Consider the following 18,246-nt stretch of genomic DNA (forward strand, 5'->3'; position numbering starts at 1 on the left):
CAGGCTCATGGGAATTACTACAAAATAATCTGCATCCATTTCACATCTGGACAGGGAACAGATGTGAAAACCAGATCTTCACCAGTATTTGCCGGTTGTCCCACTGTCAGGGTTAGGTTCAGGTTGTGGTTTTGGGTTAATATTAGTACTTCCTTAAGTTTAGAGGACCTTTGTCATGGTTACAATAGTTAACACGCAGTTAAGGTTGTGGAACAGTCATTCATAAAAGAAACAACACTGGCTGTCAGTTTCACATAAGAAACAAGCAGTAGTCTCCTGAGTGAAAGTCCTGTTTTTTTGTCACTCAGTTTATCCACCCAACCTCCTCCTAACACAGCCTTTGTCACTTTATAAACTACATTGCCTGACTTCCTCCCTTGCTCTCGTCATAATTACTATGACCACTAGAGGTCGCCTAAAAATAAAACATAACTGTGGGTCGTAAAAAGCTGCTGTACAGACGACCTATAGGCTCATTTTTTGGAGGAGGACAGTCTCATTTATTATCATTCGTAAATTGCACTCAATGCATGAAACCAAAACCATTAAACTGGAAGTTAAACCAATTCATTTTCCAGGCATACCAATGAATAATTTAATAGGGAAGGTATGTAGTTTGAAGGGTTTCATTGTGGGACTGTTTTTTTCAATCCTGCTCCCACCCTGCAAAAATCGATTGATTAATGAGTGATTGAACACATGAGACAAAGCGACATAGTAACAAAAAGCCAAGTAAATCACTGAATTCTTCTTCCCTGCAGGTATATGAAGTACCTCTACCCGTATGAATGTGAAAAGCGGGGACTGAGCTCCCCCGGTGAGCTACAGGCAGCAATCGACAGCAACCGGCGGGAAGGCCGTCGGCAGAGCTATGGCTCTGCCATCTTCAACTATTCTCCTGTGGGCACCCCCACCCTCCTGTCCTCACCAAAGATACAGATGCCCCATCTACCTATGCTCACTCACAACAGTGGCCATATCTCTCAGGTTCCTATGATCAAGAAAGGTAAATTGAGACAACACAAAGATAAGCAAGATTCAACACACACGATTCTTAGGACATGGAAAAATAAAACAATGCAACATCAGAAAGTCTTAAATATTATTTTATTACTATTTACTTAAACTGCAGAGAGAGTTCTTTTTTTGAAACAGGATTATATTAATGACAGGCCTGTATTTCTCAAGTAAAAGCAAGTAGTAGCATAATTCATCATATTTTGTTGAGAAGCCTCTCTGTTTTCTGATCTGTTCCTCTTTCAATTTGCTGTCAATGCAAACTCAACACTTCCGCCATGTTTAAATGTTGTCTTGATAAACTCAGTATAATGTCCATTTCCACAGCTCTAACTCATCAGTACAACAACAACAAAGTCATGTGAAACTACACTCTGTGAAACTATACTTCCTACACAGATGTTTCACATTAAAAGCTTTTAATCAACTCATTTGATATGATACCCTCTTTTCCTGGTAGGCTAAGACAAACTATCTGCAGGAAGTGTTAAGTTTTCTCGATGGTATCTTAACAGTGATCAAAAACCTGCAAAGCAGAAGCAAATGGAAATATTTACTATATAAAAATAGTAGTTCTGCTAGAGAGAAAAACTTATTACAGCGGCGATGTGGTAAGTATGCCATGAGTCTGTTGACTCTGTACTAATGGAATAGTGCTGTGTAAATGTGCATTATACTGAATTTACTATGCCATTATTTGCCAATTACAAGTACAAATACAAGTACAAATATTACAAGCATACCTGGATACTACTAGAGGAATTTAAGAACACATATTATATTGGAATTTGGGGGCCCCAACCCTTTAACAAACATTTTTTGTAGTTCGATTAGTTTGGATTACAACTGTCCCTTTTCATAAACATAAATCTAAAACACAAGTATGCAGTTGCTCTGATGTAACATAGTTTGGTGAATGGTGAAGGAGAACAATAATAGCAATGTTTTTTTGGTAAGAGTCAATTTTGTTCAATCATAAGGCCAGATCCTAAATAAACAAATTATTTTTCTGTCACTCTGAAGGATGATTCATTTCCACCGTTCTTAATACTTTGTCAAGGCAATGATTGCAAATGCTATATTACACAAATCACAACATCTTTTTGAGAAATTGTTGCATGATTACCCAGCCACTTAAAGAGAAGTCATTGTGTTCACATGTCAGAAATTGATTTCACAATAGCAGCCCCATTTCCATCCATTCATACTCATGTAACTTGTGGGCAGTATGGTCATTCCCCCCAAAGAGGAAACATCTTGCAGAACTTCCTCATATCAGCAATGCCAATTTCCGAGACACACAAATGCACCACAAAGAGCATGGGAGCTCTTTGATTGCAGATCCTCATGAAAAAAAACAGCTGACTGTGTAGCGTGCCATGAAGACATCAGCCATGTCTAAAGCACAGACAAAATTATTTTAATGTTGGTAGTGTAGTTTATCTGCAAGGTTAAAACAGTAAACTGAATAATTATAAAACTAAAAGTCTGAGTGTATAGCACAATACAAGTACCACATTAAGATGTATAATAATAATGGGACTAATACTAACACTAATAATTATATACTTTGGGCTAATAATAAGACCAATAAAAATAATAATCAGACTAAATATAATAATAATAATGATTATCATAATAATTGAGGCAGTGTGTGTTGAGCAGGATCATGGGGCAGTAGGTGGTTTGCAGTCACAGATCCAGACTCTGCAGCACCAGGGGCAGAAATACCTGCAGAAAGCGACAGGAGGAGAAAGGAGAGAGATGAGAAGGCACAAAAGTACGGACAAGAGAAGAAGCCAAGTTAGTAACAAGCATTAATGGAATGTGAATGCGTACAGATGGCGAAGGAGAGGAGGAGACAGGAACTTAGTGATCATGGGAAGTCTCCCGGCAGTCTATGCCTATGGCAGCATAACTAGGGGATGGTTCAAGACAAGCCTTTACGAGCCCTAACTATAAGCTTTATCAAAGAGGAAAGTTTTAAGCCTACTCTTAAATGTAGAGACGGTGTCTCCCTCCCAGACCCAAACTGGAAAACGGTTCCGCAGTAGAGGAGCCTGATAAAAGAAGGCTCTGCCCCCCATTCTACTCTTGGAGACTCGAAATTCTATTCTGGATTTACAGGGAGCCAATGCATCTCTTTTCCTAGTTCCTGTAAGTACTCAGGCTGCAGCATTCTGGATCAGCTGGAGAGCATTTAGAGACTTGTTGGAGCAGCAGAAAAAATGCTGGTTATCCAGGTCTCTATGTCCTTAAGGCAAGCTTGAAGTTTAGCTAACTGATTGGTTTCATCGGGCAGTATTGACAAGTACATTTGGGTATCATCTGTATAACAATGGAAGTTTATGGAGTGTTTCCTAATAATAATGCCAAAAGGAAGCGTATATAAGGTGAACCGAATTGGTCCAAACACAGAACCTTGTGGATTTCCATGACTAACTTTTGAGTATATGGAGGATTTATTGTTAACATGTACAAACTGAAATCGATCTGATAAGTAGGACTGAAACCAACTTAGAGTGGTTCCTTTAAATCCAATTAGATGTTCCAGTGTCGGTAATAGGATATGATGGCCAATGGTGTCAAATGCCACACTAAGATGTAACAAGACAAATACAGAGACAAGTCCTTTGTCTGATGCAGTAAAAAGGTCTTTTGTAATTTTCACCAGTACTGTCTCTGTGCTATGATGCACTCTAAATCCTAACAGAAATGCTCAAATACACTATTATTATGTAGAAAGTCACACAACTGGTTGGCGAAAGCTTTCTCAAGGATCTTACAGAGAAAGGGAAGGTTAGATATGGGTCTATAGCTGGCTAAAACAACTTGATCAAGACTTTTTAAGAAGAGGCTTGATTACAGCTACTTTAAAGGACTGCGGTACATAGCCTATTAATAAAGACATATTGATTATATCTAGTAAAGAAGTGCAGACTAAGGGTAAAACTTCCTTAAGCAGCGTAGTTGGGACGGGGTCTAAGAGACAGGTTGATGGTTTAGATGAAGACATTGTTGAAGTTAGTTGGCCAAGGTTGATGGGAGAAAAACTGTCTAACTATATATCAGGTTTTACAGCTGATTCTAAAGTTCATGTGTTTGAAGATAAAAAAAAACACAGGAACATATTTACATATATACATATATACATTGTTATTGACATTTCATCAAAATAAGATATCAGCAAGAATTGTCAGTCTCATAATAAATAAAACACAGTTTATCTGTTTCCATCACTGCTAATATGGAATGCTATGAATACACCCACCGTTAAAGATATATAGATAGATAGATAGATAGATAGATAGATAGATAGATAGATAGATAGATAGATAGATAGAGAATATCAAAACAGAATGCTATGCTTAACAACTCAATTTTTAAAAGTACCAGTAGCAGTGTGAGCCATTAAAAACCACTTTACCAGAAAACAGAAATGTAGGAATGAAAATGTGTAAAATGTAAATTGACTCTTCTTGAGAAGATGTAAAAGATTGTGTCACCAGTGGCAGAAACATACTGGGGCAAAAAAATGATGTGACATGAATTGTGAAAGAAATGTAGAATATATTTTAGTGGATTTAAAATATTCACAGGAACTAGAATATTGCCTGTGAATATTGTAAGTCAACATCTCTTTTATAATGCATGTCACCTTATTTGTTGTAGTACAGTGTTTATACATCACTGATGATTGCAAAGAGAAAATACAAAATATACAGCCTATTTACAAGACTATAGACATGTATAAGCATGCAGATGTGTGTATAGAGACAGATGCCACTTTTTTAATAGGCTTCTTCTCTCCAGAGGAGCCCATGATAGCCAGCTGCCTGTCCAGCCGGATGGCCCTCCCCATGTCGCCGAGTGGCCATCACGCAGCAGCTGTGGCTGCCCAGGCTGCAGCAGCTCAGGCAGCAGCAGCTCAGGCAGCAGCAGCTGTGCAGGCAGCAGCTCTGGAGCAGCTCAGAGAGAAACTGGAAAGTGGTGAACCACCAAAGAAGAAGATGATGATGGTGGCAGAGGAGCAGCACAGGATCATGCAGCATGCCCTGCAGCAGAACCTGTTGGCAATGGCCACCCAGCTGCCCCTCAACATCAAACTCAACAACAGAGGTGAGACACTCACAGGAGGTTTGAGTACACTGACCTGTGTGGAGTTTGTGTGTTCCCTCTGTGTTCTCTGAGGCTTTATCATTTGCAATAATTTAGTAGTATCCGGGGCTTTAGCCAGGATTTTATGTTTGTTAATTTAATTTTAAAACCCACTAAGTGTAATCTGTGTGTCATTGTAGAATGTTAACTTCTGCTTTGGTTGATAAAACTCACAAATACCCAGAAACAATACAGAGGACATGACCTCTGTGACCTCAATGGCAATTATTGTGTGGGTCTGTTAGAAGTATCTTTTTTTTCTTTCTCTGCATAGCTTTGGCAATGGAATGTGAAAATATACATTATATTTGAGGCTTAAGAGAAGTAAGCAACAAATAAAATGTCCCCTAGTTCATTCCTATGTAGTCAAAGGATAAGACTGATGATATTCAATATTTTTATTACTATCAACAAATCTCCTGAAAACACCCACACCAGCAATTAATGTATCCTGCTAAGACGTATTGTGTGTGCATTACTCTGCGCCATAGAGCTCCATTATTCTCCAAAACCTATTACATTGCTAGACATTTTCCCTCATTACCATAAACACACACACTGTATATTTGTAATCAGTTTTTAAAGATTTAAGTCTTAGGAACCAATGGGCTTGGGGCTGAGATCCAAAGACAGAAGAGGAAAGTCAGAAAGTACTGAGAGATGGACTAACATATTGTTGGTTTTGGTTAAAATCTAGAATAATGCCAGCCCTATCTCATCATTGTAACTCTTAGAGTTATCCCTTTACTTTAAAAGATTACATTTAGATGTGCATCTAATATAACAGAGTAATATCTAAGAAGAAATATACCCCTTCACTATTGTAAGCCTGATGTTAATGTATAATTTACAATCAGGCGTTACTGTAATGTTTAGTTTGTTAGCTACCTTCTATCAGACTTAAATGACAGTGTGCCTACAACAGTGGGTGGTGTTTCAAAATCAGCTAATGGACCTGCCAGATAGGCTGTCCGAGATCTCACTGTGAAACACCTGAACCACTAATGTGCACATAGTTCATCATATAACTTGTAATTTGAAGCTTAGCTTCACAGATGTTACGAAGAAATAGTTTTTCTAAACCACAGGCAGAATCCAGCATAAAAATGCCCAACTTTGTCTGCAGCCAGCACAGCTCATGACAAGTCATAAGTCACATATGGCTTAATGATAGGCGCTAAAGGAAGAATAAGGGGCCTATTTGCTCAAGTGTGATATCATGTCTGTCTGCATCACTGCCTCTCTCATATTAGTCATAATAGCAAGCTTAGCACTTGATATGTGAGGGAAAAATGAGTGAGAATCTTCCTCCGGTTAATTCCCATGCTGGTTGTCTGGCTCTGGCTCTCACATATAAACACTGTCATTTAGAGATTACATCCAAACACTATTATTTGTCTCCACCCAGATGCATTTAGGTGGATAAATTTGTGTTTACAGATGGTTTGATATCACAGCAGCTCACTGAGATTACTCAGTGTGTGTAATGTTGGGCCATTTTCTTAAGACATTTCTGTTATTTTAGAACCTGTCGTATTTATTCAGCCAAGTTTTCCAACTGTGTGCTGTGATAGGATTCATCTATAACTGACATGTACAAATGGCTGTAACATCTTTTGACAGTTCTTTCTCCCCAGAACTCTTTAATAAAGCTCTCCTTATCCTGTCACTCTCTGAATAATCACCAATACTCCACCAGGGCGCTCCTCTTGCTTCTTCTGTTCCCTTTCTAAATGCTCATATTGAGTTTTTCTTTCTCTCGTTCTCTGCTCCTCTCTTGACAGATGATAGACAAGAGACCGCATTGAACCTGTCTACCAACGGCATTAGCAGCATCAACATGTCAATAGAAATAAATGGAGTTGTCTACACAGGTAAATAGAGGGGCCGTTTGCTGATGTAATTGCAGGCAGGAAATTCAATAAGTTATAGCAGCACCCTGGTGCTTAGACCTCTATGCAATTTGATGTCTTTGCTATAAAATCCATCGTAATGAAGTGGCAGTCCAATAGAGTTAAAAAAGTTAAATATCTCAAAATTGGGCCTGTGGATTCGAGGTCGATGGGGTTTATTGTCTTATGTGCTTGTCTAGAGTGTGTGTGTGTGTGTGTGTGTGTGTGTGTGTGTGTGTGTGTGTGTGTGTGTGTGTGTGTGTGTGTGTGTGTGTGTGTAAATGGAGGTAGCTTGTGTATTTAAGTAATTAATGCCTCTCTGCTTTAACATAGGGCATTCATGTCAGGCTATAAGCCTGGTGGCCATCACATCATATCTGAGCTCTTTCTCTGAGAGCCAGTTTTCAGCAGCCAGAGTGTTGACTCGATCCAAGTCATCCTACCACAAGCTGATACTTTAATCACTCTGTGTTTGGGTCTGTAGATAAGTATGCTAAAATGTAACAGTTACTGTTGAGGATGAATGTTGATTGTCTTTTTATTGTCTATATAATACTGCAGGTGCTTAAAAAGTCTTAAAATGCCAAAGGTACAAAAGTCATTAATTGATTTTTAATTTAACATTTTAAATGGTTCCATTTATATATCTTTTTGTCAGAATTGTTTAGTTTCTTTAGCAGAAAAATCAGAAGTTTTGATAAACTGCTACACACAAAGCCAACATAGTCATGTTAAGTCAAGTGACTGTTACTTATATGGCCGTAATCACAACTTTGTTTCAAAGGGCTTTACAATCTGTACAACATATGACAAAAAGAGAGAATCCTTAGAAAGAGCAACAGAGGGAGATCTCTCTTCCAGGACGGACAGATATGCAATAGCTGTATATGCAAAGCAGACAGAAGTTGCAATTAGTAAAACTAAATAGAATGATGACATTAAGTAAATAAAGTACAGGAAATATAAAATTAAATATAAATTATAATAATGCTTCCCTATATGATAAAACTTATACATTACACTTACCTGCTGGGAAAGGCCTGTTCTATATAAACTGTAGTTACATTTTTATTAGTAATAATATTACATTTAAGCCACTGTGTATTATGACAGCATACATTTTTTGTTTGTAGCAAAATGGGACAATTGGTGCAGTCTTTTGTGTTTTTTCAGCCTATTCATTTCAGTGTGCTGGGTGAGATCAATGGGCTACTGTGTGTATCGCTACCTTTTTTCATTATTACCATCGGGGGACACCAAAGGAGAACATTTTCTAATCCTGCACATAATAATGACTTTAAAGAGCAACTTAACACTAAAACCACTTCTTGGGTAATTCTATTTACACTCACTTTATATTTTCATCTGATTCTGGTCCCAGGCAGTTATTTGATTTTTTTCCAGAGAAAATCCAGTAAATCTGAAATTTACATTTAAAAAAAACAAAACCCTGTTAAAAATCTGTAAGGATGCCTTCCACATCTCCAAAGTACAAGGCAATGTCATGTTGACTCTTACGCTGGAGAATTCTTCATTCTTCTCAGCCAGTCTCTGGAGTTTATCTAGAATGAATGGAAGCATAGTTACAGGAGCAACGCTCATTTGGAGTTGTAATTTCACAAGAGTTTAAGCAACATTAGTTGGGTCACAGTTATATGTGTGTGAAATACGAAACGAAATGCCACTGATGTAGACAGCAGTACTGATTAAAAGTGAGACAGAAGATTGAAAAACATTGCTGAAACACATCCTCTGCAGGGAGGGGTGTGACAAAGGGAGGCTAGAGCAACGTTAGACCTGCGAGTGAGTGGGAACGTCAGTGGTTGCCAGGGGAAACAACATGAGGGGTGTCTTGGGATTGTATTTAATATGTTAAGGTTGTGTGTTCAAATGAAAAAAAGGTGCTAAGTTGCTCTTGAAGTACTAATTATTTTTAAAAGTCTGCACTTTATTACCACACAACAGTAACACAATAAAAGGAGACACAGCGGATTATCTTACTCACTTAACTTTCAATTCTCTGCAAGTAGGTTGTCTTACTACACTGTATTTGATGAAAATGATGGCTGCGTGGAAGGTATAACAGTGGTGGGCAGTAGTGAGATGTCGTTTGTAGTAAACAGGCTAAAATACACAAAAACACTGGCATGGTCCTTCAAGAACTGATGCCAGGACAGTGTGGAGTTCGAGGCTGACTTAGACTTAATGTGTGCTCCTCAGGCGTCCTATTTGCTGGGCAGTCGGCCATAGCAGGGATGACGGTACACCATGGGAAACATAGCAACTGTCAGACTCAGGGAAACTCCAGTCCCACACAGTTCCAGCCATCCTGCTCCTCTTCCTCGTCCTCCTCCTCTTCCTCACTCCACGGGCACAGAAACTCCTCCCCCTGAGTTTCCTGTGCCTCCTTACCTCCTTACCTACTCCTGCCGCCCAACCAGGGAGGAGAGCAGTTGGAGACATGATCATCAAACAAATTCCAGTAGCTTTTAAACGTGGCTTTCTCTCCATCCACTCAATCAGATTTCTTGTAGATCACCTGACAACAGATTGAAAAGCAGCAAACTTGTATTTACAGACTAAATACTTTGGAGATCTGCCCGTCCCCCTTATCCCCACTACTCCTGCTCTGAATTAGTAGTAACTTTGTCTTTCATGTCCTCTAAGACATCTGTTCATTGTGGAACAGTTAAAAAGTATGGTCGCCCATCGACCTACGGTGGCCCCTGGATGAAGCCAAATGAAGACTCCCTCTTGTACAACGTTACAATGACAAGATGAGGCAGCTGAACAGCTAAACTTCAGCAACAAATAACAGTTGATGCTTTTATGTTTTCTGACAAATTTCAGAAACTCACTGCTTAGAGCTGATACCAAAGAAGAAAACAAATCTCTGCTGGTTAAACATGTCCAGCATTTACAGTGAGCTTTAGCACAAATGATCAAAGATGATGATCATAGCAAGAATACAAACAGACAAAGCACATCTGATGTGGAAATCATGATGTATTCTGTAGAAAGGCTGTCTAGACTGTTTTAGCAGTATGTTCTCATCAGATACTTGTGACAAAATCTATCAACTACATCAGATGTTCCACTGGACAGTTAACAATGTCTCAACATATAGCCAAAAATAAGGCTAAAAAGAGTGATGTATGTGTACATTCACACAGCAAAAATGAAGTGGAAGTGAAGCGTCTGCTATGTGGATTTCTTTCAAGTGTTTACTAGTCTCTCCTTTTAAACATAGTCAGATCATTCCACAGAAAATCAGCAGCTGGTTCTCTTGTTAGCTGGCTAACTAGCCAGCAGGCCAATAGAACCATGCAAATAAGGTTAACTCATAGCTCTATTCACTAGTAACAAATAGTGTGTCCCAAAACTAATATTATACATATCTTATCAGGGTCAGATTAACCTGTCAGGGAGCTCCAGGGCAAAAATGGGCTGTCAGCCATATTGCCCTCTCTCACACACACCCCCAAAACTAGTCAAGCCAGAGTCGCAGAGGCCAACCAGTATTACACTGGAATACAACCCTGCCCCAGGTTTGCTGTTTGTCAGTTAATTTGTGATAATTTTAATTAAACACATTTGTTTTAGGATATGTGCCATCTAAGCATAATATCAACTGAAATATGTATTAAAACTAAAGACGAGTGACAAATTAAAGGAAAAACCAACATAAAGTGTCCTAGTAATTTTAGTTTTATTACGAGTCTCATTATTATTACACATCTTTATGTGATACATCTACTGTGCTATGCCCCCCCCCTCTCTCTTTTCTCCCTCTCTCTCTCTCTCTTTCTCTCTCAACCCAGCTGGTCAGGGCAGACGGACCTACCTGTTAAAAGGGACTTTTTCCTTGCCACTGTCACCAAGTGCTTGCTCATGGGGGAATGTTGGGTCTCTATAAATATAACTATAAAGAGTACGGTCTAGACCTGCTCTACATGAAAAAGAGCCCTGAGATGACTTCTGTTATGATTTGGCACTATAGAAATCAAATTGAATTGAATTGAGTTGAATTAGTAAGGTGTTGGGCAACCATGTGCTGCCGAAACAGCATCAATGCTCCTTGGCATTGATTCTACAAGTCCCTGGAACTCTACCGGAGGGATGATCACCATTCTCCCAAAGGATATTCCTTCATTTGGTATTTTGATGATGGTGGTGGAGAGCCAAAATCTCCCATAGGTGTTCAACTGGGTTGAGATCTGGTGACTGTGAAGGCAATATTATATGATTCACATCACTTTCATGCTCATGAAACCATTCAGTGAATGGCCTATGGACAGAGACATTGTCATCCTGGAAGGGACCACTCCCATCAGGATAGACATGTTTCATCATAGGATAAAGGTGATCACTCAGAATAACTTTGTATTGATTTGCAGTGCGCTCTCCCTCTAATGGGACAAGTGGACCCCCACAGTAGAGCCACCCAATCCCTTCATTCTAGGGATCACGCATTCAAGCCTGTACCGTTCTCTTGGTGTACACCACACATGCAGTTGCCTGCTTGTTGAGAATATGGTAAAGGATGACTCATCTGACCATATCACTTTTTCCCACATGTCTTTAGACCAGTGTCTATGGTTTTCGCACAACTGAACTCTCAAATGTGTATTCATCTTTGTAATGAGGGGTTTATGCACTGCAACCCTACTATAATATCCCTCTTGATGTAATTGTCGATGGACTGTTGTTGCTGACACAGTCTTACCACGTCCTGCAGTGACATTCTCAGTCACCTGAGGAAGAGCTGCTCTTCTTTTTTTCCTTACATATAGCTCTAATGCACAAGCATCATGGTCATCAAATGTGTGCTGTCAACCACAGTTTCTGACCCCATTTAATGACGTCTTTCCCATAGATCTAAATGCAGATGTCACTTTAGTTACTGTTCCTACTGAAACACTAGCCGGTTGAGGAGTCTTTTTGACTGAAGCTCCTTTCATCCATGCCCCAACAATGAACCCTCTTTCAAAGTAACTTAGACCTTTTCCTATTGGCATTTTGATACAAAAGAGTCCATCGGGCCTGCTCAGCATTTTTATAAATCCCACTGAGCATTATTGGATGTTAATTACTTAATTGTACCCTGCATTGCACCTGTTTCTCCACTCATTTATTCAGGTTTTTCCTTTAATTTGTCACTCATCCATATATTTTGATGCAGGGTCCCTCTACAGAACAGGGCCTCAAAATTGGGTAAAAATGCAGGAGCCACTCTTAGATGCCATAGGATGCTTCAGTGGCACACAGAACCAAAAAATATAATTAATTTAATTACTCAAAGTAGTTGACACACAGATAACCTTGGGTCCCTTAGAGTCTTGGGCCCTGGAGCAGTTGTTAGCTCAGTCCAGTTGGTAATCCAACCCTGTATATTATACACTAAAAATGGATATAGATAGCACATGGTATACAAGCATTTGAAAAAATTGAGGTAAAGCATATGCAGAGTCTGTTAATCTGAGCTCAGAACAACAATGAAATTTCACCAAAGATTGATTACTTACATAGCAAACCATCGTTTTTCCACATCTTTCCAGCCATGTATTATAAGAACTGGATGCCAGACACCAAGATGTAGTCCATTTATTCATTAAATTTACTTTTAGATGATGTCACGTGCAAAAAAAAAATTTTTTGAAATACAATGTAATAATTGACCTTGTCTGCCAATTTTAGCGTCATTTCAACACTTTTATCAGATGTCTCTTTTATAATGGTAGTCTATAAGGAAAATGCCTTTTGGGCCACGGGATTTTTTTAATGCAGTACCAAGGTTAACCACTGGTACAAACTGGCAGCAAGGCTTCTTGGCCAGACATTTATGTTATATTGCATTCTGGAACATAAAACGCCACATTCAAAAATATTCTCTCACACAGTTAAGATGAGTTTATAATATGCATTTGGGACACAGTTGTTTTTTAGTATGTAGCTGGTGTGCTAATCAGATGTGTTATTAACAACTATGATAGTTAGCTGATCACAACATTAGCTAAACAGAGAATTCTTCCCATGTATCAGTGATGAAATAATCTGTTCCCAGCCACAAACTGCACAGTAACTAATCATGTCTCTTCAGTTCTGTTAAGACAGCAAATAAGCAAAGGGTTGTTCACAGCTCCTGTATAAGGACCACTAATATTACAACTACAAGGGGTATTACATCGCTTAGAAGCCCTTTACGATGGATGGATGATGACGGATTAGTTTTTGGGTTTTTTTTGGCATTGTTTTTTTTGTGTGTCCTGTTCACAAAATAAGTGAACACGTCTTTCTGTCATAGAATAAACTATTTGTGAAGTACAGATAACAAAATATTAACACATATAATTTAAAAAACAAGCTTGTTAGTCAAGATTAATATCTTTCTCATGATGACAAGAAAAGTGCATTTTAAAAATCTTGTCCTCTCTGCCTTGCAGAGTGTACAGTGACTGTGACAGGTTAAACTGATGTGATAATAAGAATTGTTCCAGTCCAATGCTTTCCACTTTCATTAGGGTAAATATAGCAATCAACATCATTGCTCCACAGTTGTGGTTGTGGTCAGATATATTTACAAAATCTCTGCTGAACTGCAGCACATGAGACTGCATTGTTTTTTGAAGAGAACTTCTGCAACGCATAGTGACTAAAGCCAGGGCCACAACCATGCAGAAAATATCAGTGATGTTTGTTAACATACTAAGATAGAAGCACAAAGCTGATGTGATGTTGGTGGGGAAATGTGGCTGACAGAGCCTTGGGAAGAAAGTCCGCATGTGGCATTGAATTCTTAGAGAAATGACCATGACAGAAACAAGTAGAGCACTTCAGCCCTGTAGGCTGGAGGTGACAGCAGGACATACAAAGGCATGTAGTCTGTAGGAAACACTCATCAGTCACAGTGGTTTTATATTGTGGATAGAATCCAAGTTTCTTTTTTTTCATTAATGCACTTGTGTCTAACATCAGAGAGCTTCTCCCTGTTTCATTTCTCTCTTTCTTTCTTTTTCTGTTTGACAAAGATATAAAATATTGCCTTTATTGTGAAGGGAAATGGTAAACAGTTTGAAGATATATGGGGTTTTACTAAGTCTGTTAAAGCATTTAATTTCTATTTATTATGTTTTATATTTGAGCCTGCTAACATTGCTTTCAGCTCCACCACTTTGTTTGCATCCCTTTTTAAGAGTCTTCTTGAATGCAGATACCTCATCAATCTACCTGTATATAGTCATAGTAAAGTATGAATACAAAATATACCTCATAAATTTCATTTATTTTTATTGTACAGCCACTTGAAATCAATGTTTTACTTCAACAGATCACTGGATTTTTTTTTTCATTTTTTTGTATGATTATACCAAAGAAGGGAATATTTTATTGACACACATCTACCTCATTTGTTATAGACTGTGCCAACGAGCATGTCCACAATCTTAATTGCCAGTGTATTCATAGTGTTTCATATCTTTGTATTTGTGTGAATACAAATGCTTTTCAGTCAAAGAAAAAACAATAGATTATACTAGAAAACTGTTCAAACATGTTCAAAGTGCTTTTTATGTTGGGTGTTGTGCCGGCACAACAAAACAGCTTTTTGTGGGACACAGTAGGACGTTTGTCAAAACAAATCCAATCTGCATGAAAACATGAACATAAAGACGAAGACAGCGCCTTGTACCCATTAATGCAATCAAAAATTGTATATTTGTCCTGTCAGCAGTGGAGCCTGAGGATGACGGTGTCAGTTGGTGAGTCTTCACCTTCACCTTCCCTCTAGAAACAAGTCAAAATTTCCACTTGAACAAAACATACCAACAGGCAGGTTAACACTGAATACTTTTGATTTTAATGATGCCTTTTGTGTAATGCCACCCTCAGGACAAACATTTTTAGCTCCACCACTGATAAAGCTCTAAGAACAGTCTTGTTGTGTGCTTTTCCGGAGTGTCTGTCTTCCTCACTATGCAGGCTTTTTCATGCAGATTGTTCACAGATCACTTAATTAAAAATGCTATAACTAGTTTAGTTTCATGATGACAGTGTAATGCTTCAGGCTGATTACTGGTGATAGAGCTAATAATATATTGTTTGACTGTTTGTATAGATGGTGGTGTTGAAATTGTACAAACACAATCGTGCAGCAGAGGACAATCCTCAGCCAATAAGATGAGCTGACGCCTCAGTTGTCAGTTGAGCTGTTGAGGGTGGTCGTGCTTTATAATTCTCATGTTTACTTGAAATGTGTTTTTTAGCAATCAGACATTTCTGCAGGTAGATACAAGGTCCAAGAACAAAAAAACACTTCCTTATACACGCGCTTGGTGTTGCATCATTGATTACTGAAACAATGATATCATCCTAATATTAATGGAGTTGAAAACTTTCTCCAAACAGCTGCACTAGACAGACCTCCCTAATCTGGAGGATCTGGAGTATTGTTTCAACTATGTGGTGTTCATATTGTCCTGATAGAGCTCTTGTTTGCTCTGACTTCAGATAACTTTATTATTATCTGTCTCAGAAGCATACACACATTTATCCACCCTTAATAGAGTTGTGAAGTGGAAGTAGTTATTTTAAGCATCCGGGGTGGCCAGAAAAGTCCACCTCATGTTCTTTTAAACAATGTTAGGTGAAGCACAGTTGGAGTTCTTCAAGGCTTGTATGAACATGAAACTCTCCTGGTTTAATCACCAGTGCAAAAAAAATAACAATTTTGTTAGAAAATATTAGTTGTGGTTTTTTTTTTTTTAATTAATTAAAAGTCAGTCACAAGTCTGCGGACTTAAAAACTGAAGGAAAGAGGTCAACTACACCCCCCAAGGTGCTTTTCAATAAGAAACATCAAATAATGTAGCTTAAAATTATGTTGCATGTGTGTCCAACTGAATGTAAAAACTAAAGACACTTTGTAGACACCTCTTTAAAATGAATTTGGAGATTATAACGGCTCTGAAGAGCTCTGAATTCTGTTACAGTGTTGATCATGAGTTCAGGTCCGTTCGTTGGGTCAGCAAAGCATTTGAAACTGCACCCTGTCGCCAACCAACAGTCAGCATTGGCTTTTGATCTTTCCCTAATTCTGACCTTAAGCAAGTAGTTCTTCTTTTAACCATGACAATATTTGTTCCCTAAACTTACCATTTTTATAATTGTCATGTATAACAGTTTGGGGAGGCATTGGCAAAAATGCCCCCCACCAATAGGGGCAGCAGGGGTAAGAACAATACTTATACTGTATGGGTAATTTTGGCAGTTAATGACAGGATCTATTTTGCAATTTAGTTGGACAAAGACCTTGTTGAATTTGCAGCTCTGACTGGCTTCTTCTCCATAGAAACAGCAGCTGAGGCTCAGGGGTATCGTAGTCTTTATACCCATCTGCTATACCAAACTGTCAAACAAAGAAAGTGACAAAATTCAAACTGATGGCCATAACATCAATCTGAAGGATCATTAAATTGTCCAGGAGACTCCTGAGTTTCTGTGTTGAAGAACACTGAGGATATTGTTAAAAGAAAAAAGAGGATATGAATGCTTCCAGAACTAGCTGCTTCTCCCACTTCACAACTCTAGCGCACTTTCATAACAAGTGTCACATGGCTGATGTCCATACTTTGGAGGATTGTCTTGGGTCGAGTCACCCAATTAACTTTTCTGATGATGAATTATATTAAAGAATAGCCTCAAACCAGGACCATCAGAGTATGCATCATGGTTCTGGATCAATGGACCCCAGACTTTTCATTCACTCAGAGGCTCCAAACATTGAAAATACAAACTTGCTGGGTGGTAGGCAATCATCTTGAAAACTTTGAAGGAGGAAAAAGCAGGTATAAAGTAACAAAAGGCATGATTTATTTCTACAGTAAAAGGTGTCTTCCATTACAGTCAGTACAAACAGAAATTCAGTCAGTGAGTTTTAATCTTATATTATTATTGCATGTATTGAATTTAACTAAAGTGATATTTCTTGGTCAGGGTAAATCTTTTTTTGTTTTTTTGTTGCTTTAAACATGCCTGATGTCATTTTTTCATCTTAAACGTTGCTAAGGAGATTGCCTACCACCTGGTGACTTTCTAGTTTTAACATTCTCCCCATAAAAAAATTTACAAATCTGGGCAACTGAAATGTACATGAGATGGCTATCCAGGATCGTCACACATAGTATGATGCCCCTGGATCATTCAGGACTGGACATTTTCTACTTCCATGATCTAGCCCTGTCTCAGATTCTCTCTCTGTAAACGCAGCAATGGCACAGTGTATTTCCTCATGACTGTCCCCTCTAAAGCCCCTCCTCCTGTACATACTGCTGAATGATGCCAATGATTGAACACTTAAGACATTTCTGCGAGGCCGCAGCATGGAATCACTGGCATTCTTCTCACCAAAGAGTTTTTCAAGCTGTGACCATGCTCACTTGATTTTGAGGTCATAACCAACAGCAGAGCAGACAAGCAAAGAGAAAGCAACAGCACTGCATGCAGAAAAAAATTGAATTGACTTGTAATCAAATAACATGTTGTTTACTTTGTATTTTAGCTATGCTATGCTGGTAGTTTTTAGAAACTAATCGCTTTATTAGCTGTGTATGAAGCTTTAAATGTTTATTTCCCTTTTGTTCATCTTGGATGAATCCAGTGCATTATGGGGATGCTGGATTGTGGTGCTCAGGGGTTAAAAATATACCAAAAAGAGGTGAAAGATTTTCCTGTTTTGCCATTTGAATTGTAGCGTATTTAGAAATAAAATGATGCTTTTAACTTCAGTGTAATGCTTTCTGTGTCTGTCTTGTACGTGTCATTACACTACTGTGACTCCAAATAAAGATGCACACTGAGTAGTTATAGACAGATTTCCCCCTACAAGTGGACTACCAAATTCTGGCCAGTTTTTTATTCACTGCAGCAGGCTACAGCACACATCATTTCCGCAGATCAAATTGGGTTTATGTTAGGAAAGATGTTCTTTTCACAAAGGAATTAATGGAATTTTAAAATTAAACATATTCTCAATACTCCATTGTATTTGGATGGAGGCACAAATCTCACAGAATTCAGACTAATAAAACCAAAACTATCTGTATTGATTAAGTATGTTGATGTTTTGATGGTTTGTTTGTTTGTTTTTTAATTCTATTGGAGATCCCAAAGGCTTAATTTTAGG

General features: G+C 38.4%; 1 protein-coding gene across 2 annotated transcripts in view; it reads left to right on the plus strand.

Moving 5' to 3' along the window:
- Nucleotides 1-10,771, plus strand: part of arid3c (AT rich interactive domain 3C (BRIGHT-like)) — an 85,701-nt gene extending 74,930 nt beyond the window's left edge. The window contains exons 5-8 of one of the 2 annotated variants that reach the window (XM_040154116.1): nucleotides 762-1,006; nucleotides 4,831-5,136; nucleotides 6,960-7,049; nucleotides 9,288-10,771. In XM_040154116.1, the coding sequence (XP_040010050.1) occupies nucleotides 762-1,006; nucleotides 4,831-5,136; nucleotides 6,960-7,049; nucleotides 9,288-9,460 (814 nt within the window). In that variant the 3' untranslated portion in view covers nucleotides 9,461-10,771. Of the gene's footprint in view, nucleotides 1-761; nucleotides 1,007-4,830; nucleotides 5,137-6,959; nucleotides 7,050-7,400; nucleotides 7,774-9,287 lie in introns of those variants that run through there. The other variant, XM_040154117.1, reaches the window with a different exon arrangement.
- The last annotated feature ends 7,475 nt before the right edge of the window (nucleotides 10,772-18,246 follow it).

The sequence above is a fragment of the Xiphias gladius genome, chromosome 19 (assembly GCF_016859285.1).
Source record: "Xiphias gladius isolate SHS-SW01 ecotype Sanya breed wild chromosome 19, ASM1685928v1, whole genome shotgun sequence".
NCBI classification, from domain to species: domain Eukaryota; kingdom Metazoa; phylum Chordata; class Actinopteri; order Istiophoriformes; family Xiphiidae; genus Xiphias; species Xiphias gladius.